Source organism: Clupea harengus, chromosome 13, assembly GCF_900700415.2.
Source record: "Clupea harengus chromosome 13, Ch_v2.0.2, whole genome shotgun sequence".
NCBI classification, from domain to species: Eukaryota; Metazoa; Chordata; class Actinopteri; order Clupeiformes; family Clupeidae; genus Clupea; species Clupea harengus.
In genome coordinates this window covers 10,752,687-10,780,381 of record NC_045164.1, presented here as the reverse complement: position 1 = coordinate 10,780,381, position 27,695 = coordinate 10,752,687, and the positions used below count along the sequence as shown (strand labels likewise).

General features: G+C 41.2%; 2 protein-coding genes across 2 annotated transcripts; both read left to right on the top strand.

Annotated features, from left to right (window-relative positions):
• Window positions 1-2,337: 2,337 nt before the first annotated feature.
• Window positions 2,338-14,532, top strand: gclc (glutamate-cysteine ligase, catalytic subunit). Its single transcript, XM_012840439.3, has 16 exons — window positions 2,338-2,935; window positions 4,418-4,530; window positions 5,603-5,785; window positions 6,185-6,298; window positions 9,026-9,084; window positions 9,297-9,433; window positions 9,521-9,595; window positions 10,090-10,206; window positions 10,480-10,618; window positions 10,902-11,014; window positions 11,205-11,297; window positions 11,487-11,591; window positions 11,688-11,769; window positions 12,788-12,897; window positions 13,401-13,521; window positions 13,705-14,532. Exons 1-16 carry the CDS (start codon window positions 2,786-2,788, stop codon window positions 13,884-13,886), a joined length of 1,893 nt encoding a protein of 630 aa, XP_012695893.1. The 5' UTR covers window positions 2,338-2,785; the 3' UTR covers window positions 13,887-14,532.
• Window positions 14,533-14,665: 133 nt separating this feature from the next.
• elovl5 (ELOVL fatty acid elongase 5) lies at window positions 14,666-27,451 on the top strand. The gene is made up of 8 exons (XM_012840381.3): window positions 14,666-15,852; window positions 17,125-17,188; window positions 18,277-18,464; window positions 21,148-21,225; window positions 21,576-21,747; window positions 23,233-23,357; window positions 23,914-24,048; window positions 24,207-27,451. Exons 2-8 carry the CDS (start codon window positions 17,131-17,133, stop codon window positions 24,330-24,332), a joined length of 882 nt encoding a protein of 293 aa, XP_012695835.1. The 5' UTR covers window positions 14,666-15,852; window positions 17,125-17,130; the 3' UTR covers window positions 24,333-27,451.
• Window positions 27,452-27,695: the final 244 nt, after the last annotated feature.

Below are 27,695 nucleotides of genomic sequence, written 5' to 3'. Positions count from 1 at the left end.
TACAGTGTCTGTTTTGTGTGTTTTTTTTCTTCACTTTTCACCCCAGAATGTACGGAACGGAAATACACATAGAAAAACATGCACACCGATATTGAAAACTATTTATATTAAGGTGATCGGATGTTATACATGAAAAGCTATATTCATAAAACTGGCCAAACACAGTTGTCGGCATGGGATGATTAGTTGGACTGAATTACTGTTGTATTTCCCTTATTTACTTTACATTTGAAAAATCACAAATTAGAAACAGTTTGTGAATCTTTGGATAACAAATCTGTCTGCCAAATGTCTAAAATGTAATATACAAATATAAAGAAGATGCTTTCAGCACACTGAATGTGTTTATTTGACTGTGAAGACAGCATGAAGGCACTGTCTGACCTCTCTTTCTGCTTCATGGCTTTACCTTGACATAAGTCATACACTCCAGAAGATCGTGTGTGATGTTGTCATGACAATACATTTTTGTCATAGGGGACAAATGCAACATGCATGACTTGGTGTAATGTTTCAAACACTGAGGGTGTTTTGAGGTTAATTGAGGTGTATATATTTTACGAAATGCCTTTTTTGAACTGGTTAAAGAACTCATCAACATGTTCACAGCTTTTCCTTTCTTTCCTGTAGACTGTGAGAAGGTTTCACCTTTGTTATCCAAAGTTTCACCTTCTCACATAGACACATAAAAGGCATATGTACAATTGCCCAGCGAGCAAAACAGGTTAAACAACTCCATCTAATCTGCAAGCCATACGATCAGCTCTGTATATTAGCTATCCATATCCTCTTCCTCTTTCACCCCTTTTGCAGCACTTGCTTTTAAGGCCTTTGTGTTTCAATGCATCTGTAAACTGTAATTCCATCAACATTATACTATCTGGTTCTTTTTGAACTGAGAGTGTGTCTTGCAGTACTTACCACAGTAATCTCCTTGATTAGCCGTTTGCCTGTGCCGTACTTGTTCTTCAAGTCATCTGGGGTAAAAAGGCCTGATGAATCATTGGATGCAGTGAACCTGTGGACAATGGGTGTTCCCTGCGCAAGACAGATGCCAGTATGACACTTCAACCCTTTAAAGTTAGTCTTTACTCCCACAACTGGCCATTCTGACATTCACTTTTCAGAAGCAAAATTACTGAAGCAGCTTGACCAGTTTATCTTTTATAGAAAGTTTTGTGACTTCGCCAGCTTAAAACATTTTTAGCCTACTTCCATCAAAATGGTGGCTGTGAGAAAAAAAGAGACATTGCAATCTACAAATGGTATCTGAAACCAAGAACCACTATTTTGTGAATATAGTAATATTGCCTATTTGCCTGTAGTATGTGCATCTTGCCTTTTGTCTAGGTTTTCCACAAATGTATTTTAGATTCTCTTCTTAAGAAATCGTTTCATTAATTCATTTATTTGACTTAATAATTTTGTTCCATTGTTTTATTTAATTTATTTTCTCATTTTATTTCCAGTTGATGTTTACAGTTTGAACATGACTTTTTCAGAATCTGTTGCGTTAAATGTGCTTTAGCTTATTTTGATTCGAATATAATAATAATAATAGTAACTTCACATATACAACAAAAACACAATTCACACAACACTGAATCGAGTAAAGTAACAAGTATCTGTCTAGACTTGGTTTTAAAACTTTGTACAGTTTAGGTAGCATCTGATCCCTCATTTTAAGAAGAAAAGGCAGTGCTTTGTTGTTCACATTTATAGGCTAGATAGCAACTATCAACTACACTGCGCTGAACAAAAATATAAATGCTTTTTATAGTTTTTGTCCCATGTTTCTTGAACTGAAATAAAAGATAATCCATCATATGGTAAAGGCCTTGGATAGTGCATTGACTGATTTCCTACATGAACTGCAAGCATGGGTATATGGATTCCATGTTCCATATTGTGTTTAATTGTTATGCAGTCACAACGTCTGCTTAATTGTTCCCTATTAAAATGAGACTATACAATATAGTATAGCAGTATAGCAGCTCACAGTAGTAGTAGCAGCAGCTATAGTAACTGAGAATGATTGGGTTTATTCCACCAGCAGATAGTCTTAGATCAATAAGTGAATCAGCGATTTAGGCTATTCCACATTGTCAGTTCATTATGACTGGGACAAAAGCAACAACGTAAACTATCGCAAAATATGTATCTCTGTCATTTGCCTTTTTGCCGTGTCATGATTACGGCAGCACTATTGTCAGTTCCTGTCTCCGAGATAGTCGATGAAAGGATTCAAGTTCCATTAAGAAAAGAAGGAGGGAATGCTGAGTCATAACATGACGTACCTCCGCCTGATATAATCACGTGTGTTCAGTCAACGCAAAGTGTCCGCGAGACAAGCGACCGGTCACAAATCGTTGTGCACTCCACTGCTGAGGATCTACACTGCAGGCTAAGGTTGAGGAGAGCTGTGCCGTCTAACCCGTGAAGGTTCAATTTTAACTGGGTTTTAGTTGAATACCTGGACACGCATTGCGTTTACAATTATCGATTAGCGCCGTCGGCCAATATCAAACTGCGTGAAGGATATCAGCAGTATAGCTTGGTGGCTCAAATAGTAACGTTAGCTAATGTGCAAGGGCCTCGCTCTTGATAGCTAGTTTGCTAGCTAGCGGTCATAACTTGTCAAAGTAGCGGTGTCTTGGGCGGTTTTAACCTTGTTTTGTGTGGTTGGTTCTTAACTACAAGCTATATTGGAACGACGACAAACTTGGTTTAATTCATAAAAATTAAACTCGCCCGAACCCGTCCTGTGCCTCTGTAGAATTGTGCTATGGGCTTGCTGTCACAAGGGTCGCCGCTTTGCTGGGAAGAAACCAAAAAGTACGCTGACCATGTACGAAAGCATGGGATAATACAGTTTCTGAACATTTACAACAAGGTGAAGGATCGCCAGAAGGATGTCCTCAAATGGGGTGATGAGGTAAGAAGTCGTCTTTTCTATTGTGTCGTAACCATTTACACGTGTAGTGGTTGCTTTTACAATTCCGCATGCTTAAAAAGTATCTCGATACGCATACGAGCCTGATAGCGTTCCAGCTATACCGAATCAATGAGAAAACACTGTATACAGTTGCTTCTTAGCAAACTGTCCCTTGTTAACGTTAACCAGCATTTGACAACAAGTCACCAGCGAGGTTGTGTGCAGGTGCATGCATTCTTTCGGATAGCTTGCTAGTTCTTCCTATATTACTTGCCAGTTGGTAGGATAACCTTGCCAGCTTCCTAACGTAAACATGACTTGTTTCGATGCATCTCGAATCAGGTGTGTGATGGCGCTATATTACAATGTATGTAAACATTGTAAATTATTTTCTTGTTGCCCAAATTGCGTGATATCGTCAGCCACATGCAACGGGGCATAATCGTGTGTGCGGGCTAACATGAACTCTACAGTTACTAACTTGTTTGAAGCAGCGTAGCCTCAAAGATAAACTTCAACTATCTTTCACCTAGCTATCTTTCAGTCGATATGGCTTCGATTGTGGGAGGCAGGTTTGTCAGTTTCTTTCAAATTGTTTTAGCCGTCCAGTAAACTATCTAACTAGTTAGCTAAGTTGTTCTTAAACCATTTCTTTATTGTCGTTACAACCTCGTACGGCGAAGCTTTGAGGACACAACACGGTGTAACGTTAGTGTTTCTCATTAAAATTTAAATGATTTCACCGAGGTTGATAAACAGAGGGCAAACGTGCACCGAAGAGTTAATATGCAATGACTGTTTATAAGTGCTGCACTGTGCGTAATCTGCGATAGTAAATTCTTAAAATAAATTAATACCTAGACTTTGCTCTTAGGACACAAGTTCGGAGCATGTACTGATGACCTTTTCGGGGCTGTCTTCGGTTTTATTGTACAGATGATAATCTCCATTGTAGCTATAGGAATGCCTTAGCTAATCCATAAGACTTCAGAGTGTGCTAGCTTGATCACAACCCTTTGATTTCAAACATTGTGGAATGTTGTTGTTTTTAGTTTAATCCCTTGTTCAGACAATGGATTACATGCAAGCAGATTCAAAGTCAAGGAGTTGTGATTGATGAATTGGAATGGATGTGATGGTGTCAACGTTTTTATCTTTGAAGCATGGAGTTGAGCTTTAGGGGTACATTGTGAAGTACATGGGGCCATTATGTTGCTTGTATGTTTCATATTACTACAGTGATCAATACATAAATATCTGTGCATGGTTGAGCATTTTGTGTACAACATTTTGCCTATATCTAAGATTGTGAGTGGTTATTTTTTGGTCATTTTTTTCCTGCATAAGTGGAACATCAAAGGTTCTTAGATTAGGATGTCACATGAAGACATTTCACTACTGTTACTGTCTCTCACTGAAAGAGTGAAGATTTAATTTTGGCCCAATGTCAGTATCATTTTATTTTGTTTGTTGCCTTCCCAGGTGGAATACATGTTGGTTGAAATGGATGATAAAAATGAAAAAGTCCGTCTTGTGTTGAACGGTGGCGAAGTCCTACAGACTCTCCAAGACAAAGGTGAATTAACCAATCCCAAGTAAGTGAACATTGCACATTTGCATGCACTCATTCAGTGGAAGTTTTTATCCAAGGTGACGTTCAAGTGAGTTAGTGTGGACTCGTAGCAGCAGTAGGTTGAGAAAATGTCTAGTGCATCAATAGCATCCCAATGTTATGTCAAATGAGCTTCATGTCCAGATGTGAACACTTATCCTTACAGTATGGATCTCGGAAGCTATTTGCCAAATGCATCAAGTCTATTTTTTTCAGGGTTTTTCCCTTGGGTGCTGAATGCTGTGCTGAATGCTGTGATAAATGTTGGCTGGCGCTCACTACTTCCTTGTCATGGACATGGGTTTAAACCATTAGCCTTATTGCCCAGGGGCCCACTTTGAAACTATGTCTTGTTTCAGGACAAACTGTTGTGGTGTGGGAAGTGGCCATTTTATGTGAATTTGTTTGTACAAGCGCCTTTGACGTCAGAAGCCTTTGGAGCCCGCTGTCGCTCTAGCGGTGGCGGGACGGGGCGGGGGAAATACCAGCGGCAGACGGGGACGGCGGAGCGGAGCGGTGGCATTCCTCATTAATGCCTCTCTGTTGCACAGACTGAAGAGCACGCCCCAAAACACAAATGCCCTGTCCGCAGCACTTTTTTTTCTCCCCCGTGCTGAGATAGTGGCTCCCGTCAGATTAAAAACATGTTTACCTCGCTATGGGTGCCGCTCGGAGCCTAGCCACAGGTTTTCAAACCCGATGGACGATGCTCACATGAGTGGCTCGTGCTGATTTAGATTCCACAAATGTTTTTTGCATGTTTTCGAGTTTTCATTCAGGCCTAAAAAGAAATTCAAGATAAGTGGCTGACCTGCAAGGTTGACTGACACCCTGAACTTGTGTGAAATTGCCCAGAGTTATTGTACATGTATGGTAAAGTTTTTGTAGAAGTCCTGAAAAACGTTTCAGGCCCCTGCTTGTTTAAATTGCTTGTATGGACCGTGTGTATGTCTGTCTGTACCCCCCCCCCCCCCCCCGCCCCCTCTGAGACCATCATTTATCACAAAGCATAGTTTTTTTTTATTTTTATTTAGTCTTGTTATGTCCCCCTACAGCCACCCCACCCTCTGGAGGCCAGAGTATGGCAGCTACATGATCGAGGGGACCCCTGGTCAGCCGTACGGAGGGACCATGTCTGAGTTCAACACGGTGGAGGACAACATGGACAAGCGCAGGAGAGAGGCCTCCTCTGTGCTCAATGACAACGAAACCCTCTGCACCGTCACATCCTTCCCAAGGTAGGAGGATGCCGGCCAAACACAATCAAAATGAAGGCAAAACAAAACCTTCACACAATCTGCAACTAGTCAAGAAATTGCTGATGGTTCCCTTCTTTTGATGGGGGGGGGGGGGGTCATTCAGTACCTGTAGCAAGAGTTGCTAAATCTCTCTTGTCCAGATAACATTGAACCTTTACCCTAACCAAGCTTTGTATCCAAGAGAGGAGTGAATGTGATGTTTATGTTTATCTCCTGCACTCTGCCTCTCCCTTCCTCTTTCACGCTGTTTGTGTCTTTCCTGTGTGGTTACATAAGCTGCAGTTACCAACTCCTGAATGGAAAGGTAATGAAACCAGAATATAAACACCATGAGGTCATTCGGGTTCATAAAAGATCTTTCTTCAACAATGCTTTCAGGTTAGGTTGTCCGGGGTTCACCCAACCAGAACACAAACCCACTCCTGTGGAGAAAGGAGTGTCCAAGTCCCTGTTCTTCCCTGACGAAGCCATTAACAGGCACCCGAGGTTCAGGTGAGGGACAAGATCACAGCCTCTTGATAGGTTCAGTTCATACTGTGTCATGTCTCTTCATGGGCAAGGCCGCAAAGGAAGGAGTTTTTACTAGACTTGACTGGTTTGCTTTACAACTAGTAATCATTAAACTGCCCTTCAGCTCTGTGTATGCAGGGTTTCAGAGCTAGGTTGGGAGTGTCTGTGTTTTGCAAACATTCCAATTTGGCAGGGGCAGATCATAACATGAACACTGAAAGCACCGAGTTTTATATTCGGAATTATCAGTAGCCATCTGTTGTGTTTGTTTTTCTGTCTCTAATCTGTCAGCAATAGTCAAATCATACTTAAATCACCATCATTAATATTTGTGTAAAGGGACATAACTGTGTGTTGAATGAAGAGCCCCATGGCTTCCTTCTCCTACAAAACAAAGCCATAGGGCTCTTCTGTTAGGTTTACTGCTTGTGCCATTTTTCCATGAATGAATGGCATCGCTTGGGCTTCATACATGTCTTGATGTACTAAAATACAGACACACTATGGCAAGCGCTGAATGATGACTGGTCCCGTCACAAAGAGATTCGGTGCAATTTAGGCCCGTTCAACACATAATGGAAATGCAAAATGGCTCGGTGCGGCCAAAATGCCAATGGAAAAATCCCATTACTCTGAGTTAACATCTGGGTTAGTCGCTAAACCATGTGTTGGCAGCTATTGTGGGGAAGTCTGTCTGTCATGCTAGGGCAGTGGTCACCAAACTTTTTTGGCCAAAGATCACAAACTCTGCCTTGGTGACAGGCAAGATCTACCTATTGAGGCGTTGAGAGAAAAAGACTGTCCAGACTGTACTTACAACTTAACTTTTTATTTAGCCTAATTGTAATTGAGTGAAATTAAACACTTTGGTCCAGCTTTCAAATTGATGTGACCAAGAACACACTAAATCACTTAATTTCAGTGCAACATAAAAAGGAAAATATTTGTTAACCGCACACAATATGAACAAGAAAAAACACATTTGCAATGAGCAGGCTGGATATGAACTGCTTTATTTATCAACTCAAGTTACAACACAACACTGACAATCTTTGTTTTCAGATCATTTGACAGTTGTTTTGAGGCCCCCATGTTGCCACTCTTCAGAGGAGAATCAAGGAGAAGCACATCTTGCAATTGGCTACCTTAGATAGTTTTTCTAATGATTGAATGGACCTTTCTATGGAATTGAAGGCTTAACAAGCTAATCAGACTAATTATGTGTTGCAATTATTCAGTATTGAGTAGTTACAGGTATTCAAATCATGAAAATGATTAGGGTGCCTAAATATTTGCACAGCCTATTTTTCACATTTGATTTAATTTCAAATACTGCTACACTAAATATCTTTGTCTGGAAAACACCCCAGTACTCAGTGTTAAATAGAAAATGAATAATATACCACTGTGATCTTTTTTTGGTGAAGACAGAGTAAATTATCATGCAGCCTCAGAGGGTGCCAAAACTTTTAATACGACAGTATGCGTGCATATTAATATTTCGAAAACCAACACGGTAATTGGAATGAAGTGGGAGTGGCAGATAACTAACATAAGCGCAAACGTACTCGTGTAACGTCACCTTTAACATTAATATTAATATTAATATTTAGAAACACGTTGCAGTGTTAAACGAGTCGTCGACAAATATCTGTCTCGAAAACCGTTCATTTGGGTAAGCTAATACATAACGTTAATCTATAAATAGCCTTAGGATATCGGTTTATTTAACAAACTGGCCGATAATCAAGATAACAACGACATCCAAGAGAGCTCGAGGATGTTATGCACGCGAGTTGAGCCTAGTTGCGAGCTGTCAGACTGTTGGAAATCTCTCTACATTGGTCAGACATTCTGCAACTTTACCCAATCCGACTGAACATGTTGAACTCTTCGACAGTACCTGACAATGACCAACAAACACCAACTGCTGGCGCACACTGACCCAACTGTCGGTGTTTGTTGGCGTTTGTTGAAGAATGTTGGCATTTGACGGGGCAGTGTGCAAGCTGCTTTAGAAGGGGCATTTAGTGGGAAGGGCTAAATTTGTGAGAAATCGTTGGTGATTACGTTCATATCAACTCTACGGACATCCTCAGATTTAAATAGCTGGCGTTCATGAATTAGGCGGAGATCTTTTCTGACGTTGGTCTTCCGAAGTCCAAGTGTTCAATTTTTTTTTTTTTTTTTTTTCTGTATTTGAAAAAATAAATAATTTGGAGATCGACAGGGAAGGTCTTCGAGATCGACACGTCGATCGCGATCGACAGGTTGGCGACCTCTGTGCTAGGGTGTATCCTGAGGTGTATTGACATGACATCTTGAGTATGGGTATGGGTGGGGGTGGGGCTGGGATGCCAGACACCAGACACCACTGTTTAGCCTTCTGCAGGTGTCAGGCCTAATTCAAACATTGACAAAGGAAATACCCACTTTACAACATCAGGGAAATGCTCACAAAGGCGTTGTTGCTGTTAAGTGTGATGGTTGTAGTGCACCATGCTCTGTTCTAATACTTATGCTAGGTTGTTTGGTATGAGTACTTGCATGTGAAAGTGAGAGGTTTGGCTTCTGTGGGAAATCCCCAACCAATAGCACAAGGACAAACATCTTTTCCTGTGAATAAATGAAAGTATTTACATACCACATGCAAAACTACGCCACAGACACTGCAAACCTATTTTCATTTGTATCTTTGTTTTATTCTAGCACCCTCACTCGAAACATTCGCCACAGAAGAGGAGAGAAGGTGGCGATCAACGTACCTAGTAAGCACACTTAACAACCACACTTTAACAAATGTCTACATTTTTAACAAATAAACAAACAAGTAAACAAATATTCGAAAGCTTTGAAGATGGCCAACAAACAGTGGTCAGATTGTATTGGCTTTACACATTTAGATGCAAAAATGTTCCACACTTTGTGCCAAATTTGTGTCTTCGGGTGAACCTTTTTCAGCGTAAATTTCTTTTTGTAGTATTCAAAGACAAGAACACACCTTCTCCATTTGTGGAGAACTTTCCAGAAGATGATGGGGAGGCAGCAAGGGCAGCTCTTCCTGACCACATCTACATGGATGCCATGGGCTTCGGAATGGGCAACTGTTGCCTACAGGTACTTCAGACTCTTTATTTAACACATAAATGACTTTCAGTGAAGACGATGCAAATAGAAATTGACTTATCGGATATGTTCTTTCAGGTGACGTTCCAGGCTTGTAGCATTAGCGAGGCGAGGTACCTGTATGACCAGTTAGCCACCTTCTGTCCCATTGTGGTAAGTCATATGACTTAAGCTTTCAGCACTTAAGCTTTGTACTTGTACTGTGGAAAACAAAGTTGTCATGGATGCCATTTAACTCCCATTTCACTCCACAGTTGGATGTGTTTTTTTTTCCCCTTAATGTTACTGTGGTTCAATTGAGTCATGGTTTCAGGAAATGACATTGGACGCACAGACTTACTTACACTGTGACCACAGGGCAGGTCTATCCATTGTTATTGTACTGTATTCTGCTCTATGGGTAGTTGCTCCACTGATTACTCACTTTCTCCTTTTGCTCTCCTGACTAAGTGTGTGGTCAGTATTTAATGCACATCTTGCGTCAGTCACAGGATGTGCAGTTGAAACAAGCTGTGTGAAGGTTTTTTAACGATTGCTCAATTTTTCCAGTTGTGTGTGTGTGTGTGTGTGTGTGTGTGTGTGTGTGTGTGTGTCAGTCTGTGTGGTGTTTTGTGATGGTGAAAAGCTAATTGCTGAATTGTCTGCAGATGGCTCTCAGCGCAGCCTCACCCTTTTACCGCGGGTATGTGTCAGACAATGACTGCCGCTGGGGAGTCATTTCTGCGTCAGTGGACGACAGGACAAGAGAGGAGCGGGGGCTGGAGGTAAGCTGGAGACAAGATGGCCAATCGCCAGCCAAATCAGTCCTCTTGAGGAAGGGCTTCAGTTATGACCAACTTCTCATCTAGACTGTTCAGACATATGGTATATATTTTGATGTGCGAGTTGGCTGAATCTGAGGTCACAGCGTTAAAAAGGCTATTGTAGGAATGTCCTATGCTTATTTAGCTGTAACTTGTTAAAAAGCTTGCACTATAGTTATAATTTGTAGTTCTGATGATGATTATTCAACGGATGTACGTAATGTTCTTATGCAGCCTCTGAAAAACAACAAATTTCGGATCCACAAGTCAAGATACGACTCAATTGACAGCTACCTCTCCTGCTGTGGCGAAAAGTATAATGACATCGAACTGACCATAGATGAGGACATCAACAAACAGCTCCTAGATGCAGGTAATGGTCATGAGTTTGTGTGTAATACTCTATGCATGGTCAGACTGCAGTTCCTTGCAAACCGTTCCTTCAGATTATCTTATCTGCTGAGTTGTTAATAGAATTGATTTGAATTACACTACTTCTAAACATGGCTGCAAATATGAGCATAAAGTGCAGCTGTTCAATATATCTGCTGTGTATATAAGTGTGTCAGCATAGCTTTTCCGTAATTCATTGCTGCAGTGATGAGACTGCACAGATGTGACGTGATTAGACAGTCTCCCAACTGTTGTTTTTCCAGGGATCGACAAACTGCTGGCTCAGCACATTGCTCACCTCTTCATTCGAGATCCCCTCTCACTGTTTGAGGAGAAAATTCACCTAGATGATGAGAATGAGTCGGACCACTTTGAGGTAAAATGGCGACTTTGCATGTTGCAGTAGAGTCCTGCTGGACAACATGCTCGAATGTGAACTGCCCACTACCCACTCACCTCTTAGTCTCGTCTTAAAACTCTGAAGCATTATGTGTTACCCTGAGGTTAGGTGATATGGAAAGTAATCTGATCACGTGTTGTCTGGTTGGTTTCCCCCCCCCCCTTAGAACCTTCAGTCAACCAACTGGCAGACAATGAGGTTTAAGCCCCCTCCCCCAAACTCTGACATCGGATGGAGAGTTGAGTTCCGTCCCATGGAGGTATGTTATCTGATCATATTGGATGACTGATGCCTTTTGGCCAAAAGCCGGCTTCTCGTATTTCCATTAGGATAGTGCCATGCATGTGTAGCACTGCAGCAAGTCCATACAGTACTTTTTCACTTGTGTTTTTTTTTTTCTGGAAGTAATGTTTTATTTCTTTTTTTATTTATCATTTGTGTTTTGCAGGTCCAACTGACAGACTTTGAGAACTCGGCCTACGTTGTCTTTGTGGTCCTGCTCACCAGAGTGATCCTGTCGTACAAGCTTGACTTCCTCATCCCTCTGTCAAAGGTCTGCTTCTGGAAACGCTTTTCCACCCATGGCCAGCTTACTAGTCCTTTGCATGTGAGGGCAGTCTTGTGATGTGATCATGTCTGTAATGTGCAGGTGGATGAGAACATGAAGGTGGCTCAGAAGCGGAATGCCGTTCAGGAAGGCATGTTCTATTTCAGGAAGGACATCTTCAAAGGTTAGGCAGTTTTAAAAAAAAAAAAATCCTCAGAAATGACAAATCAAAGAAATGGTGGCTATGGTCTAACATCGTGTATTTAACAACTAAGTGTACTGAAGTGCGAGATAATCCAGACTATTTAAATAGATCATGTCCTTTTTTGTCATTATTGACCATCATTTTATAATTAATAGCATCAAACAATGCCAGACAAAACATCATAGAGCAAGTTACGTTTTTGTTTCCTTTGACGGGAGGTCATTTGCAAATGTACATAACCAGAACCCGAGACGGTCAGACTCCTACTTTCACAGGTTTTAGTTGGTTTCACCTGGCTGTTAGCATGTTGGCATATCGTGGAGCTGAAATAAATGGTTTTGCCTCTCACTCTGACTCATATTTCCTGTGGGAGTTATTTGTAGTGTTTAAACATAGATAGAATTAGGCTCTGAGCTGGTTTTGCTGATCTCCAATGAAAGATAAGCCACTTTGCATCTGTGCCTTTTTGACGTCGGCTCATCTTCTGTTCAGGTGACCTTACATTGTCACCTACCTAGCATTACAACCTGTTTTTGGCACACATACAGCTACATGCTGCACAGAAGACATAAGGTGGTTCCTGGGAATTGGACAAATTGAAATCTGCTTTATTTATTTATTTATTTATTTATTTATTTATTTTCCTTTGAAGAAAGGGAAGTCTGAAAGTGGTTGCCAGCTTCCTAAAAATGGTTGCAAAGGGCAACGTGGCAACCATTGACGTTGAGCCCCAGTTCAGTTGCCTAAGTCACAAACAAACACTGTGTTGCCCAACTTGGCTGGAAGAGGTTTAATCACACATCATAGTTGTATTACAGCTGTTCTGAGGTCATTATGCAAATGCTTGTGCCAGCACAACTAAATCATCCCCATTTGCATCATGGATTCATCTTTCTCTTTTGGATATGAACCCATGTCCGAAGAATAATGACCTGAACTACAGCTAGAATGCTCCTAAACTGACCAACCTCTGATCTCCTCTTTGATTGGTTCACAGGCTGCAGCCCGGTCTTAGATGGGTCTTCAAATGCCCAGAATGGTCTAGAAGGAGATGATGACCATGAAGAATACACCTTAATGAGCATTGACACCATCATCAACGGAAAGGTAGCTTAACCCCCAGACTAATTTCGCAGGAGTGTACAAATATTTTTCTATGACCTTTTTGCTAAGAGTAAATGTCCTCTGTTATTTGACTTGCTGTATTTGTATGTGAGGTTGAGTGAGCTCATTTGTGTATCTGCTTTGTTTTTAATGTAGATAGTTTTAATTCTACTTCTGATATAAAGTGATATATACTGATTGTTTCGAAGCGTGTGTGTGTGTTTAGTCTTATGACGCTGATCACCATGACCACCATTCTCTGCTGTAATTACTGTGTGAGCGCATGTGCTGGCAGCACCTGTTATTTAATTATACCGCATTGGGAATTATTATCCTCCCCAAACAGATGCCGTACAGATGTTGCCATGGTTTCATTCTAGACACCAGTTGATTCTGGAACCGATCCGGCCTTAAGCAGGGCCATTTCTATCTGAGTCAGTTGCCATCTGGTATGGCTTTCATTTTTATTTTATTTTTTTGTTAAAAAATTAGCACTCTGTCTGCAGGAAGGAGTATTCCAAGGGCTGATCCCAATCTTGAACTGCTACCTGGAAAATATGGAGGTGGATGTAGATACCCGCTGCACCATCCTGAACTACCTGAAACTCATCAAGAAACGGGCCTCAGGTGAGCGGATACCAGCACAAACTAGATTTTTTGTTTGTTTTTAGTCGCGTTGGATTCCATTCATTATATATCAAACAAATCATTGGGGTGCAAGAAACGTGATGTGGGTTAAACTTGTGTCTGCATCACAAATGGGCATGACCAGTTGCCACAAAGTCTCACTTTCCCGGTTTGTCCACACAGGGGAGCTGATGACCATGGCAAAGTGGATGCGGGAGTTTGTGGCCAAACACCCCGAATACAAGCAGGACAGTGTGATCACTGACAAGATCAACTACGACCTGCTCAAGAAATGTGACAGGATTGCACGGGGAGAGGAGCGATGCCCAGAGCTTGTTGGCGAGCCTATCAACAGAGGCAGATAAAAGGGTGGCTTTGCCAAAAGAGGAAAATAAGTCCTGATCCTATCCAACTGAAATCAATTTGCATGAATGACCAAATGTGATGACAGAAAGAAGAAGAAAAAATATACAAGGGTCCAAACTATCTTTGGCTTGAAGAAAGAATTGCATGTGTAGATTTACAAAGATCAGGATGGATGTACTAATTTTGTATATATCAGATTTTTATGACTGAAAATTATTTTAATAGATTAAGAATCAGCAATCAGTTGAATACTGTAATTCCAGTCTGACATGTAAATATTTCCCCGCAGTGATTGGTAACGGGATGTGCTTTCTGTTTGTATGACTGTATGTATATGTAGCCCAACCAGATTGTACATCAGTAAGATTTCCATGTTCTGTAAATATCATCCCTCTGAGCTCTGAACAATCAAGCATATTTTCATGAAATATGTCTGTACTTGTTCAGAGGTTCTTTTAAAAGAAATTATTTTAGTTTGCTAACTTGATCTGCAGTGTCTGAGAACCTTTTAACGAAGCGCTGTTTGTCTTTGCATCTAGCTATAACACTAAACCGAAGAATAGAACCGAAGACATTCGGGTGAACGTGACACAACCTGTTTGGATTTTAGGTGACAAGGATCTTGAAATAAAACTGTAAACTGCACGCTCGGATCTCAGTTTAATTTTGTGCTTGAAGAACTTTATTAATGACCAAGTTTATACACACTTGAGTATTAATGCAGCTGACCTCCGCCAGATAATGTGTACAATCTTCATTCAGGAAATTATCACTCTTGACGCTAGAGGGCACTATCTGTCTTTAGTAAATGATGCGATGTGGACAACTGCCTCCATTTAAACTAGATTAGATCATATGAGTTTAATACGTTTCTGTAGTTTACTATGTCGCTACATACAGTGTTCAGCATTTCTATTTCCCAGTTTTGGGCTGTTATGTTCTTTGTCAGGCATTGTTTTCGTGTTACAAGCTTGTGGTAGTTTTTAAGATAATTATCAGAAAAAGTGCCGCAAACCTTGATTTGTCTGATTTATGCTGTGAGATTATATTTTTGATGTAATGATATTTCTGAACTGAAAAGTAGGTCATTGGATTAACAGTTTTATCTCAGCTCTTCACTTTGTGCCATTCATGAGCCCCACGGTCAGTGTTGCATGTATTTAGTACCAAAGACCCTCAGAGACGGTGAAGAATAAGGGCTAGACTATCGAATGTGTGCGTCTCCCTGACTCAACCAACGGGAGCCTACTCGCATGTTCCCCTAAAAGGAAGTGGACCACTCCATTGCGTCATGCCAGAGCGTTCAGCAGACTATCCTCCACTTAGCCACATGAGAGCAGTGTTTTGATTGGTCTACGCTCACTCCAAGCGAATGGGGTGACACTTGCGGACTTGGTGGACAGCTCTGCAGGCCAGTGGATGTCAACCGGTATTGACGTGTATGGTCTTTACCCAGTTTTTGCACATGTCTGTTAAAACTCGTGCAATGGAAAAGTAATTTTAAACACGAGTATGTGGTTGATATATGTAGCCAACAAAGTATGCCCTTCTGTTGATTGTATTAAATTATGTTTCTAAATCAAAACATAAGTGAGTGTTTGTATGAGGTACCACTTTTGTTCAATGTCAGGCAAAGGTTAACTTAACATGTTGATCTTACAAATATTTGTCGTAATAAATGTCCTAACTGTCCACGCCTGCTCTACACACAGCCGCATGCATCAATCACTGAAATAAATCTACAATTGAGTTCAATGGTCAGCAATCACTGCCACACTGCAATAAAAGCCTCAGCATCAGCTTAGGGGTAGCAGCCGTCACTGGTGACGCTTAGGGCACCGGGCCATTTCGTTCGTTTGGTTCTTCCTTTCTCAGCGACTGCGTTCTCACCAACCTACGGAAAGTCGAGTTGCCAGACTTGCCCTGGGACCGAGCATCCAAGGTTACGCATCCAGAAAGCTAAAGGTATGACGATATTTTTTAAGATCAGTGAAAACATGTGGCATTTGAACTGAAGATATTTTGCTGAATTTAAAAAAATGTAGCTAAATATAGGATGATGTGGACTTTTAAGCCAGTTGTCTGATAACATACCCACTCTAACGTAATATTAGTACAAGGCTAAGCCGAAAGCTAAGTGAGATGTGACACGTGATGAATATGGCCTCTGTAAAATAAACGAAGGTGACAATAGTTTAAAACATTTTAATTTGTACTATTCAGTAGGAGGAAATAGATGTCTTCTAGAGATTTGTATGACTCTGGGATCCGCATTAAAATGATGGGGTGGTCACTGATTCGCCGCCAGCAGCTGCAGACTCTAATCAATAAGTTATTAGCTCATTTTAAACAGTTATTAAAATGAAAGGGCGCTAACAATAAGTTGTGCAAACCTATACGCTAATGTTATAGCGGGCTAACTTTAACTTATCGTCGAATTCCCCCCCCCATTGTTTTTTTTGTTTTTTTAACGTTAATACCTCAGCTCAGATGTCATTTTACTTTATTTACTTATAATCAGCAGTGTTTGAGAAAAGCAAAGGCCAGCATATTTCGAGCTGTTGTTGTTCGTTCATGTCTTGACATACGAAAATACCCTTACTTTGCACAATGTTTTTTTTAAATGTTCCTTATATTCACCACTTACGTTTTAAATTCGTTATTGTCAGTGGTAAATTACACGTGACTGAATCTCCTTCATTACTCAAACTTGAAATGATGAATAAGGTGATGCAGCATGTCTGATTGCTACTGCCAGTTTGAGTCGTGCGATCAAGTTAGGAAAAAAGTAGGCTAGGTGGTTAATAAGCTCGTAAAGCTCGATTGAAACGTCAGACTGTCACTTTTCAGCAAGTTGGAAAGTATTTGAAGTTTAAGAGACGAACACCAAAATGCATAAGTGTACAAAATGTAGTCATTAAGGCAGAACTGCATAATAATACAAAATATATATTGAAACACGTTATGGCATGTAAGTAATTGGTGAAACTAGAAGGCTTTTCACAGTGAAGTGAACCTACATTACATTTGTCTCACTGGTAAAATTCACAATATGGATGTTGTACATGGCTTGGTAGCTGGCTTATACGTGCAAATGTCATCTCCCATGGCTGTCTTGTATCTCCACTGACTCTTAACTGAACATGGAGGTTACGGTTATTAATGTTGCTGCCCTAGGAGACACTTGCAAAATCTCCCCGGCAGAAACATGTTCATTTCTGTGTATTTACTCCTAAGGCGGGGATGGAGACATTCAACTATCACCTTAATGCATATATTGACTCATGGATGGGTCCAAGGGGTAAGTAAAGTTGGCATTGTCTGTACTGACTAGTTGCTATATGTTTAGTTTTCCTACCTCCATCACACTCCTAAACTCATATTGTACACCTGCCAATATTTCTCTGACTAGCTCCCATTCACATATACCTAAAGTGACAGTGGAAGATAAATATAATTCGTTTTGCAAAAGGGTGGGTGGATGTGTGAATTGGTTAATCTCCCCTCAAATCCTAGAGCAGTAAAAAGTTGTAGTAGGTATTATATATCGTATGGTGTGTTTCCTAAGTCTAAACATATTGATTGGTCGGACCTGAGAAAGCCTGTTGTGTAAGTCAATGCTTATGTGGTTTCCAGTGATTTAAATACCTGCCAATACTCTCATGGTCACTGCATTTCATTACGGTAACAGATAAAGGATCTTTTTTTCCCCATTTGTCATTTTCAGAAAATCAATCTCCATAAATGTCTAAATTGATCACATTTTCCTATTAATTATGAAACACTGTACAACACTGCTTTGGTGCAACCCATGAGTGATGCCAGCTAAGCTAGCTGAGCTACAAACCCATAGTTCTCCGTGACAGGAGAGCTGTTCCCTGCATGGGCGCTGTTCTCTGCATGGATCAGTTCTGCTCTTAGAACTGTACATTTCTTAGTCCGGAAATTATATTTGAGATTATTTGCCCTCTTTTGGCCATGTTAAAAAGCCCTGTCCCACCTTATTCCAGGGTTCCCTTTCACTTGCTCTGTAGAGCTATCTGCCCCACTGTCACTGTTTTGCTGCAGTGGATAAACAGGAGTAAATAATGGGCTGCCCTCCTCGTTTAAAGAAAGACTATGAGATGTTGAATCCAAAGGCCAAAAAAAAATAATAAATCACACTGCGCAAAGACGAATTGGTCAGCACTCGTAAAGACCTTTTTCTTTTCTTTTATTGTATCTCACTTCACTGAGAGCACAATAAAAGAATAGCATGCCAGTGTGCTGACCAAGTAAGTCTATTTTTTGTTCACTGCAGTAGAATATGCTGTAATGCAGGTATTAGGAGTGAGAGTGGAGAGGATGCATAGATTATAGCTTCTCCCCCCTACCCCCTCTTTACCTCAGACTCCCGAGTGCGAGGATGGCTGCTGCTGGACAACTACCCTCCGACTTTTGCACTGACCGTCATGTACCTCCTGATTGTGTGGATGGGACCCAAATACATGAAGAACAGGCCGCCAGTCTCCTGCAGAGGTCTCCTGGTGGTGTATAACTTCGCCCTCACTCTCCTCTCCCTGTACATGTTCTATGAGGTAAGCCAGGTTAAGCACTGTGCATGTGACAGAAAATGTGTTATAATGTTATACATTGGTTCAATGTGCATTTATTCATTGTAGCACATGCGTTTGTCCAACGTGATGGTATAAATACGCTACATCAATATATGTGGTCCTTAGGACTCAAGCCAATATCAGGGCAAGCTGCTACTTGCCTTATCAGTTGATCCAGAGGAACATGTCGTGATAATCAGATGTAAAGGCCGTGATGATCTCTCCCCCTCAAATATCATGGTCCTATACGGTTTTAGCTACTCTGAACCTGATGTAGATTAAAATGAACAGCAGTTCCCAGAGGTCCAGCTTAAAACAGTAAAGAAGTACAAAGCCTCAGGCGCACTGAGCCAGGAATTGTGTGTGTGTGTGTGGGTGTGGGTGTGGGTGTGGGTGTGTGTTTTGAGGGTGCAGACAATTTTAATTATCACAGGGATAGTATGACACCAATTCATGTAAGCAAGTACACAACCAAACCTGTTTGATTGGTGAGAGGTAGCTGCTCTCTTCATCTCTTCATCCTTCATGTAAGTATCCGCGGCCTGAGCCTGAGGTAGATTGATGTGAACAGCAGCTCCCAGAGGCCCCACTTCAAACGGGAGGGGAAGTCTTACAGACAGCTGGGGAGCCTGACAGGCTTATTGTTACAGCACAACACATCTGCCATGGTTTTCACTCGCAACCGCAAAGTCCTGCATTGTTCGCCAAAACCTCTCAGTTTTTGCAGAATCACTTTGTGAGTTTATCATTCAATGAAATGGTGCAATAATGACTGATTTAAGGGGCATATAAGACCATTGACCGTGTCCTCTTTTGGCTTCACTGTACCTTTGTTCATTTAGTCTGAGGTCACCGAATGTTCCCATCTGAAATACAGCCACATAGGCTTAGGATGAACACACCTCCTTAAATGCTCTACAAGGTTAAACTTCAGTATGGTTACTGTGTGTGGACATGTTTGGCTTGCCAAGGGTTATAAGCTTAAAGTTTAAAGTCTCCTATTGCGAAAACTCTCCCCTGTCAGATCCAGTGCACTGTTACCTGTTTGGACTGCTGCGATGGCTGGCACTGATATGGGTGATTTATTAAGCTCACAATTGGGCAAAGTCTCCGGCCAACTGTTGGAATTTTGGCTCTGTGCAAGTGAGGGTCATTAGGATTAAATGGAAACTTACTGAAATACTTAATGAAGAGGTTTTTTTTTCTCATTTGAAAGGCTTAGGGTTTTATTGAGATTGGTTTGGTCCTTGAGTCTGCACTATTCCGTGGTTTTATGGTGTAATAACAGGAGAAACCTGAAAAAGTCAAATTTCTCCGCAAAATTCAGTTAACCGTCTAGGTGAGCTGGACTTTTTCTTTCATTAACTGCATTACATTGATTTATATGCTATCTTTATTTATTTAAGTAATTGTTTGTTTAGACGCTCCATTTTTTTTCTGTTCCTTGGCAAAAAAAGGCTATACAGCCTCACTGAATGCAGTACCTGGCACATCAGGCTGTCTAAACTGAAGAGCTCGATACGACCTCAATTCTCTGCTTTTAAAGGGGCCGGCAGGCTGTTACATTGCGCTGTGGCAAATCTAGCGTAGTTGTTGGTCCTTTTAGAGGACACCCAGTTTTGAGAATCGGCTCTGTGCGGGGTAAACCTGTAGAGGATTATGCCACAGAGCGATAGGACACATCTGCCTGTCCCCAGCCTCACCGTGTCCCTGTGCTCTCTTTGCACACTCTGTAGGCCTAACATCAGGCTGTAATCCCCCACACCGGTGCCGCCTCGAAAGCCTCAAAAGTCATTAACACATTAGCGTGCCACACTCTTGGTTTACACCACCCACCTGCCCTGGGTCAACTTCTGTGGTTACATCACCATTTAAACAGTTAAAGTTGGATTTCAATGGGATTTCTTTTTTTGTTTTAAATCATCATTTGATGACCTTGACACTCTGAGACAAAGCATTTTACATCCTAAAGTGGACAAAATGTTTGGACAAAGACTCCATTTACAAGTGGCAACAGTTTTGGGAGAAAGGAGGGTGGGGGTGGGGGTTGGGGTGGGGTGGGGTCGGGGTGGGGGTGTTGCACTGCAATGTTACAATAGACAAAGAGGGATCACAAGGTCAGTGAAGAAATTGGGTGGGATCTCCTATCTTGTGACAGGGTTTTGCTCTGCTGACAAACTCCAGTCAGACGTGGGTGTTAACACGCAGTGCTAGCTTTGCCCCGCAGACTTCCATTCACTTCATACTGGGCCACTATAATAAATAGGATCACTACAACGCATTCATGCAAGTCTGTCTCACATTCTCATACCCTTACCACAGCAACACGATCCATTGAGCCCAAAATATATGGGTGATTCAAATTCAGGAGTTCACTCCACAATGACTTAAGCGCAGGCTTGAGCTACGAGCTGCTCTACTATTAGCTCTCACTTCTTTTGGATAAATATGCAGACTATTTATGAGAGAGTCAATACATAAAGTAGTATGAGGGAGTCTTGCTGCAATTTAGTGCTCGGAGGTTGTCAAAAATGAGGTACTTTCTTATTTGCTCTCACGGTGGCTAATGTGCAATGCTAATTCATTCTAATGTGAGAGAACATTGCATTATGGGGCACCTCATTATGGCACTGCCAGAAATATTTATTTTCTCATCCTTCCACAGCTTGTGACTGCGGTGTGGCAAGGAGGGTACAGCTTCTTCTGCCAGGACACTCATAGTGCAGGAGAAACTGACCACAAGGTAATCATAGGACCATGTAGAGAGCAATTTAGCAGTTACTTCAAGCTTGATAATAGGCCTCTATCCAACTTGTTATTACTGTGATAAAACAGTTCAAGTACAACCTGTAATTGCTTAGTTATAACTTGTAATTGTTCCTATTGCATCTTGGTGACATTACAACACTATAGTGTTCTTCTGTCTGCATTTGTTTCCCTTGCTGAGTCTCTCCACGATACAGACAAATGTCATATCCTCAGATTATAATAAAGATGACACGTGTGAAGCATTTGTTTGTGTTGAGGGGAAATTTAAGACTACATTTCCAATGATGACACTAATTGCAGTTTGTCTCCTACTCGTTCCATTAGATTATCCGTGTCTTGTGGTGGTATTATTTCTCCAAGCTGATTGAGTTCATGGACACTTTCTTCTTCATCCTGCGGAAGAATAACCACCAGATCACACTCCTACACATCTATCACCATGCCAGCATGCTCAACATCTGGTGGTTCGTCATGAACTGGGTGCCGTGTGGTCACTGTAAGTGACTCTCTTGATTTTTCTTTGTTTTGTTTTGTTTTTCCCGTGTGAAATAATCACGCCTAGCAGAAAGCAGACTGACCTATGTGTGTAACAGCGTTAATTTGTGTCTACCACTCTAAATTCTACCAGTTTATGGAAAAATACATCTAAGCATAACATAGCAAAGATCATATGCTTATCTCAAAACCATTTCCTGTTTTAAACATCGAGTTTTGTTGCTTGGTCTGCATGCATTGGGAAAAAATGGCTCATGGAGTGACCGAGCCTATGAATCCAAATGAATCATCACTGGGTTCTGCCCATCCGCTTGGTCACAGTTTAAGTACAGGTCACACTGACCCAGAAGTATTCTTATCCTCAATGATGTCAGCAACACTGTCATAGTGTGAAGGATTGCATGTGATTTTTTTTTTGTCAAAAGAATGTCCAGTACGATAACCCAGGCTAACAAAAATTGAGTTAAGATTTCAGCTGAAATGCATTCCAGTGTTCATAAAACTCTTTGATCACGGCCCTGTAAAAATAGGCTAGACTGTTCTGAAAGCAGGACAAAAGGACATTTTATACACATTCCAGTTTGAGCACAGAAACCCAGATAACTCTGACTATGATAGCACTGGTATGCCTGTCCTGCAGTGCACATCGAAACACATTTTAAACGAGCAAATTGACTGAGAAATGGGAGAGACTGGTCACATGTCGAACTGAAATACACATCGGTAGATTTTGTTAACAGGATTAGTGTAGGGTTTGATGAAGGAAGATTTGCACTCTGAACCACCCCCAGAAGAACCAGTTGCTGATCACCTCCTAGTCAGTCTGACCCTCAATCAGTGTCACTGCTGACATTCCTCTAACTCTAGAAGCAAACAAACAAACAATTGAATTGTGGAGCAAGTGTATTTGTATCACAGTATTTGTAGATCACAGTTTACACATATGAGGTGATTGTAATTCAAATGTACACAGCAAAAAGACACAAGCAAAGATACACACCAGCTGTAGTTGACCAAGTTTAAGCAAATGGAAAAGATATTTTAATGGTTTTACTTGCTGATGCTCTATGTATTGTCTCATCCCTGGATATAGAAAAGGGCTGTCAGCTCTCAGCCATTCTCAGAGGCCCCTTGAGTTATTTTTGTCCCTATTAGCATAGAGGTGCTAGGTCAGCGTCCTCTTCAAAAATACCTCTCCAAGTTATTTTTTCCCCCCAAACATGTTTTTACTGAGGTCTTTATTCTAGTTTTATGTGGTTCATCATGCTTTTTCTACCTGTTGTTCTCATTGAAATGACCGAATGGTCACCTTTTAACAGTGACCTCTCTCCCTGATTCTGTTCATACTCAGTGCATGTGGCAACACTATTCAATATATATTTTACAAGCAGTCATGCAATGATGGTAAACGTTAGCATTTAACAGTTTATATGATATAATTTATGCTATTGGTTCATCATTCATGTTTTCCTGTGTTCCTTGGCAGCCTATTTTGGGGCCACACTGAACAGCTTCATCCACGTACTGATGTACTCCTACTACGGGCTCTCGGCCATCCCTGCCATGCGACCCTACCTCTGGTGGAAGAAGTACATTACCCAAGGGCAGCTGGTGAGGCAGACCCCTGTGCCCCTGCACACAGACGGCCTGACCGTTAGCTCACCTTTCCCCCTGTACCTGCACACAGACGGCCTGACCGTTAGCTCACCTTTCCCCCTGTACCTGCACACAGACGGCCTGACCGTTAGCTCACCTTTCCCCTCTGTACCTGCACACAGACGGCCTGACCGTTAGCTCACCTTTCCCCCTGTACCTGCACACAGACGGCCTGACCGTTAGCTCACCTTTCCCCCCTGTACCTGCACACAGATGGCCTGACCGTTAGCTCACCTTTCTCCCCCCCAGGCAACGCTTTCCCAAACATGATTATTCATGACAGTCGGATTGTGTGGTGTTGCATGTCGTCTACGACTGATGCAACGCAAGCCCTGTGTTATGACCTGGTCCAAGTCATTGCCAGACAGTCACTATCACTGACTTTAAGTGTTTAGTCATAAGTGTTCATTGTGTTTTATGATAACATATGACATGATGTGTGTCACTCAGATTTTATATGTAGGGGCTTGAGTGACTAAACTAAAGAAAGTATTGCATGTGTTGTCTTCAGGTTCAGTTTGTCATCACCATGGCCCAGACGAGCTGTGCTGTGGTTTGGCCATGTAGCTTTCCCATGGGCTGGCTTTACTTCCAAATATCCTACATGGTGACCATGATCTTCTTCTTCTCAAACTTCTACGTCAAGGTAAGAAGCATCAACTAACAGGCTCTGTCCTCACACTATGCCACATGGTGTAGTGCTCAAATGTAACGCTTGTGCAAATCTTAGATGGAAGGATGGAAGGAAAGTAGCTGGACAGATTGAATTCAAGGCATTGAAATGTTTTACCTTTTGACTTACAGACTTACAAGAGCCATGGTGTGTCTAAGAAGGACTATCAGAACGGCTTGGTAGCCACTAAGAATGGCCACATGAACGGGGTGGGACCCACAGACAGCAAAAGCTACAGGAAATTGAGGGCTGATTGACATCTCCTCAAGGTCCATAAGCAAGCCTCACTATCTCCACAGTAGTGCATATCCATATAATATTGCTAGGGAGCAGTGCAAGATTTCTTATCAGGAACCCATAGGAGATTCATGCAGACTTTATCCACTGTAGAAAAAAGCCTACGCCATTTTGATCTTAGAGACTCCTGACGTTTTGCACACCATGATCTGTTATTATTCATATTGAATCAAAACACGTGACCGTTGAGATTATGCAGTCCTGGCACTGGAGATGTTGTGACCAGTGTCGGTAAATACATCTCATATGCAGATTAGAGGACAAAACATTTTTGTTGCTGTTTTTGTTAATATATTGATGACTGTTGAAAACAAGTATTAGACTCTTAGTCTTACCATTCCTCTTTAGTTGTCGTGCAACCTGGACATATAAGGGTTATATTTGATTCTCTCAGTCTAAATATTTAACATAAAGCAAGTTATACTTCAAGTTATACTACAAACCAACAAATCTATATCAAATGAAATAAATTGATTTCACGTAGGATGGCGCAACCCTAGCGATTATCACAAATAATGCATAATGGCTTCCTTTAAGCTTGCTTAAGCCTGAATACGCAATTGCATGCGTTTAAATGGCCGACTAGATCAATGATAAACTAAGAGGTAAGGAAATAATGATTTTTTAATTTCACAATAGTGCTTACAGAAAATGAATGAACGTCTCTCTCTCTCTCTCTAAATATTCCAACAGTAAATTGGGTAATAATGTATAAAAAAAACTGTAAAATGGGTAAACATACCCTGAATGAACCTGATATGGCTGCAGTCTGAAATAACACGTGTTTACCTCTCCAGCTCTTACTTGCCCGTCTGTGCAAAATACAGCTCAACCAATTTCTTTCTCAACATTTTTTTTACAGTTACATTTTTTTTTATGGTTGTCTGCACTGAAACGTTCCAGACTGTGTTTTCTTTGTTCGGGAGCGGTTTTGATGAAGGGCTGGTTTAAGAGACCACAGATCCAAATAGACATTAGATAGCAGCATTGTTCCTTTAAAAAAGAGTCTTTTGACATTCCCCAAGTCTTATCCGCTTCATTCAGCGAGTCCAACTGCCCTCCTGAGACAGAGCTGAACATTAATCTCATGCATTGATGATGACTCAGGAAAAAACAGGGTTCAAAGCCTGTAGAGATGATAGCCATTCTTAGCATCTTAGACCAATGGTTGCAAAAACAAAAAAGTCACATAGCAATGAACAGAACTACAAGGTCTTTGCGTGAATGTGAACCAACCTTGTGTTTAGGTTTAGAAGCAATGGCAGTTCAAAAGGCTGCCACTTCTGCTACTACTACTGTACTTTTGTACCGTGTTGATGCTGTTTGAAGTACCACCATCTCACCAGGTCCAGGCCTAGCATTGTGAATGTCGACAGTATAACTCCCCTTGTTAATTTGAATGCTGTTTGAAGTACCACCATCTCACCAGGTCCAGGCCTAGCATTGTGAATGTCGACAGTATAACTCCCCTTGTTAATTTGAATGTTGAATGTACACTACTTCACCCTCATGACTGCAATGAATGACAAGGCCCCAAACCCAACAGGAAGGGATTGTGTGTGTATGTGAGGGACATGTCTCAAGTCTCTCAAAAAATATAAGTGGGCTGTTTCTGTCGATTCACGCACACAGTATCCAGTCTCCAGCATACTAAAACATGTTCTGTCCATGCGCAGGTTCCAGTCTCCAGCATACTAAAACATGTTCTGTCCACGTACAGGTTCCAGTCTCCAGCATACTAAAACATGTTCTGTCCACTCAAAGCACTTGGTTTCAGTCTCTCTGTTGTCCAGATGGCCAACCACAAAGTAAACGTTCACATGTGTGTGTGTGCGCGCGTCCAATATTTGTACACTGACTTGTCTTAAGAAGGCGAACCAGTGCGGGACAGAGACCTCTGTGGCTTCACCATTACAGCTAATTCGTTAAAATGAGACCAATTCTATGAAGGGCAATTCATCACACATACCAAGCGCACAGAATGTAGTAGAAACACAGTGTGTATATTTGCGATACTCTTATCTACTTTATCCAATACTGTCCAAAACGGCTATAAAATTGGTTATGTCTGATTTGGCAGAAATACAGTCCAACATCCATGAGATCAGTTAAAATCTGTGGCCACAGTTCAAATACATGCCAACTGTGTAATGATTTGTGTGCCAGCTTTTCTGGAACCCTCATAGCTTTGCTATTCCCATGTTTGTTAATGTTGCAATGTACATGTTCGTGTAAGTTAGTTTTTTTTTTTTTTTACAATAGCTTCTCTGTCTTTCAAAAATTCCATTCCATATTTCACTTATTGGAATAACTTGTTCCCGTTTGTTTTTGTTGCCATTAACTGATTTCCTGGTATATTTTGACCTACATTTCCTGTGGCAAATAAGCCCAAGAATGTCGTCCACTGTTATGTGACTACCTTTTTCACTTTTTATTTCCCTGTGATTGTTGCCTTAATACTTGTGTTCAGTGCTTTTTGGTTTGCTTCAACATCATTGTCATTGCAGTGTATTAAAAATCTTAATATGCTGTGTTGTCCATATGCCTTACTATACCACATACCAAAAGACCCCATGTTGAACCCAGAGATCTGTTCTTTCAAACAGCTTGGCAGCTAATGGGCATTTGACAATTGAGTTGTCTGATTGAATTCTCCTGAATATTTATGCCAGCCAATCCAATCACTGAACACAAGAATGCTAACTGCAATAAGTAATGTTATTGCTGTCCATTTGGACACTTTTTTTCCAAACTGTAACACCCAAATGTATTTGAAAAGTGCCACTTTTTAAATTGTCTAGACTGTTAAATGTCCACACCTTCAATGTCCACAATAATCCATACTTTTACACGTGTAAGTGTATTTTCATTTTAGTTTTAAAATGTGTTTGTCGTTTATTTATTTACCTTTGAATGAAGAATAATTTGTGCTTAATTTGCTTCAGGTGAATCGCACCTACTTCTTGTTAGCGCACCACATGACCCTGTACCCTGCCTTCTACAAGTACTGTTAAAAGTTAGACACCCCGTTGTTGAACTGTTCTGTCTGTGACATTTAAAATAAAGGTGGGAGTATGCATGGCTTGTGTTGTCTTTTAGGCCTAAATACGTGGACGGGGGGATTGGTCCTAGGAGGATACACTTCAGTGGTCATTCCTCAGTCACCTTTCAATCTGTATTGAATTCTAGAAGATAAACTGCTACCTTCTGACCAGACACCTTCCACCAAGCAGCCTGTCCAGAAACTTGTTTTTTTTTCCATACCAGTTTTCTTTTCAACACATTCGTCATTTCAGCACATCAAGTGTATTTCCCTCAGCCTG

What these genes read in the sequence shown, in the direction of transcription:
- elovl5 (XM_012840381.3), top strand. Translation starts at nt 17,131, where the DNA reads ATGGAGACATTCAACTATCACCTTAATGCATATATTGACTCATGGATG. An exon ending in CAGGAGAAACTGACCACAAG is followed by an intron (nt 21,226 to 21,575) that starts GTAATCATAGGA and finishes TCGTTCCATTAG; the next exon opens with ATTATCCGTGTCTTGTGGTG. An exon ending in CTGGGTGCCGTGTGGTCACT is followed by an intron (nt 21,748 to 23,232) that starts GTAAGTGACTCT and finishes GTTCCTTGGCAG; the next exon opens with CCTATTTTGGGGCCACACTG.
- gclc (XM_012840439.3), top strand. Translation starts at nt 2,786, where the DNA reads ATGGGCTTGCTGTCACAAGGGTCGCCGCTTTGCTGGGAAGAAACCAAA. An exon ending in CCACCTTCTGTCCCATTGTG is followed by an intron (nt 9,596 to 10,089) that starts GTAAGTCATATG and finishes AATTGTCTGCAG; the next exon opens with ATGGCTCTCAGCGCAGCCTC. An exon ending in TCCTCATCCCTCTGTCAAAG is followed by an intron (nt 11,592 to 11,687) that starts GTCTGCTTCTGG and finishes TGTAATGTGCAG; the next exon opens with GTGGATGAGAACATGAAGGT.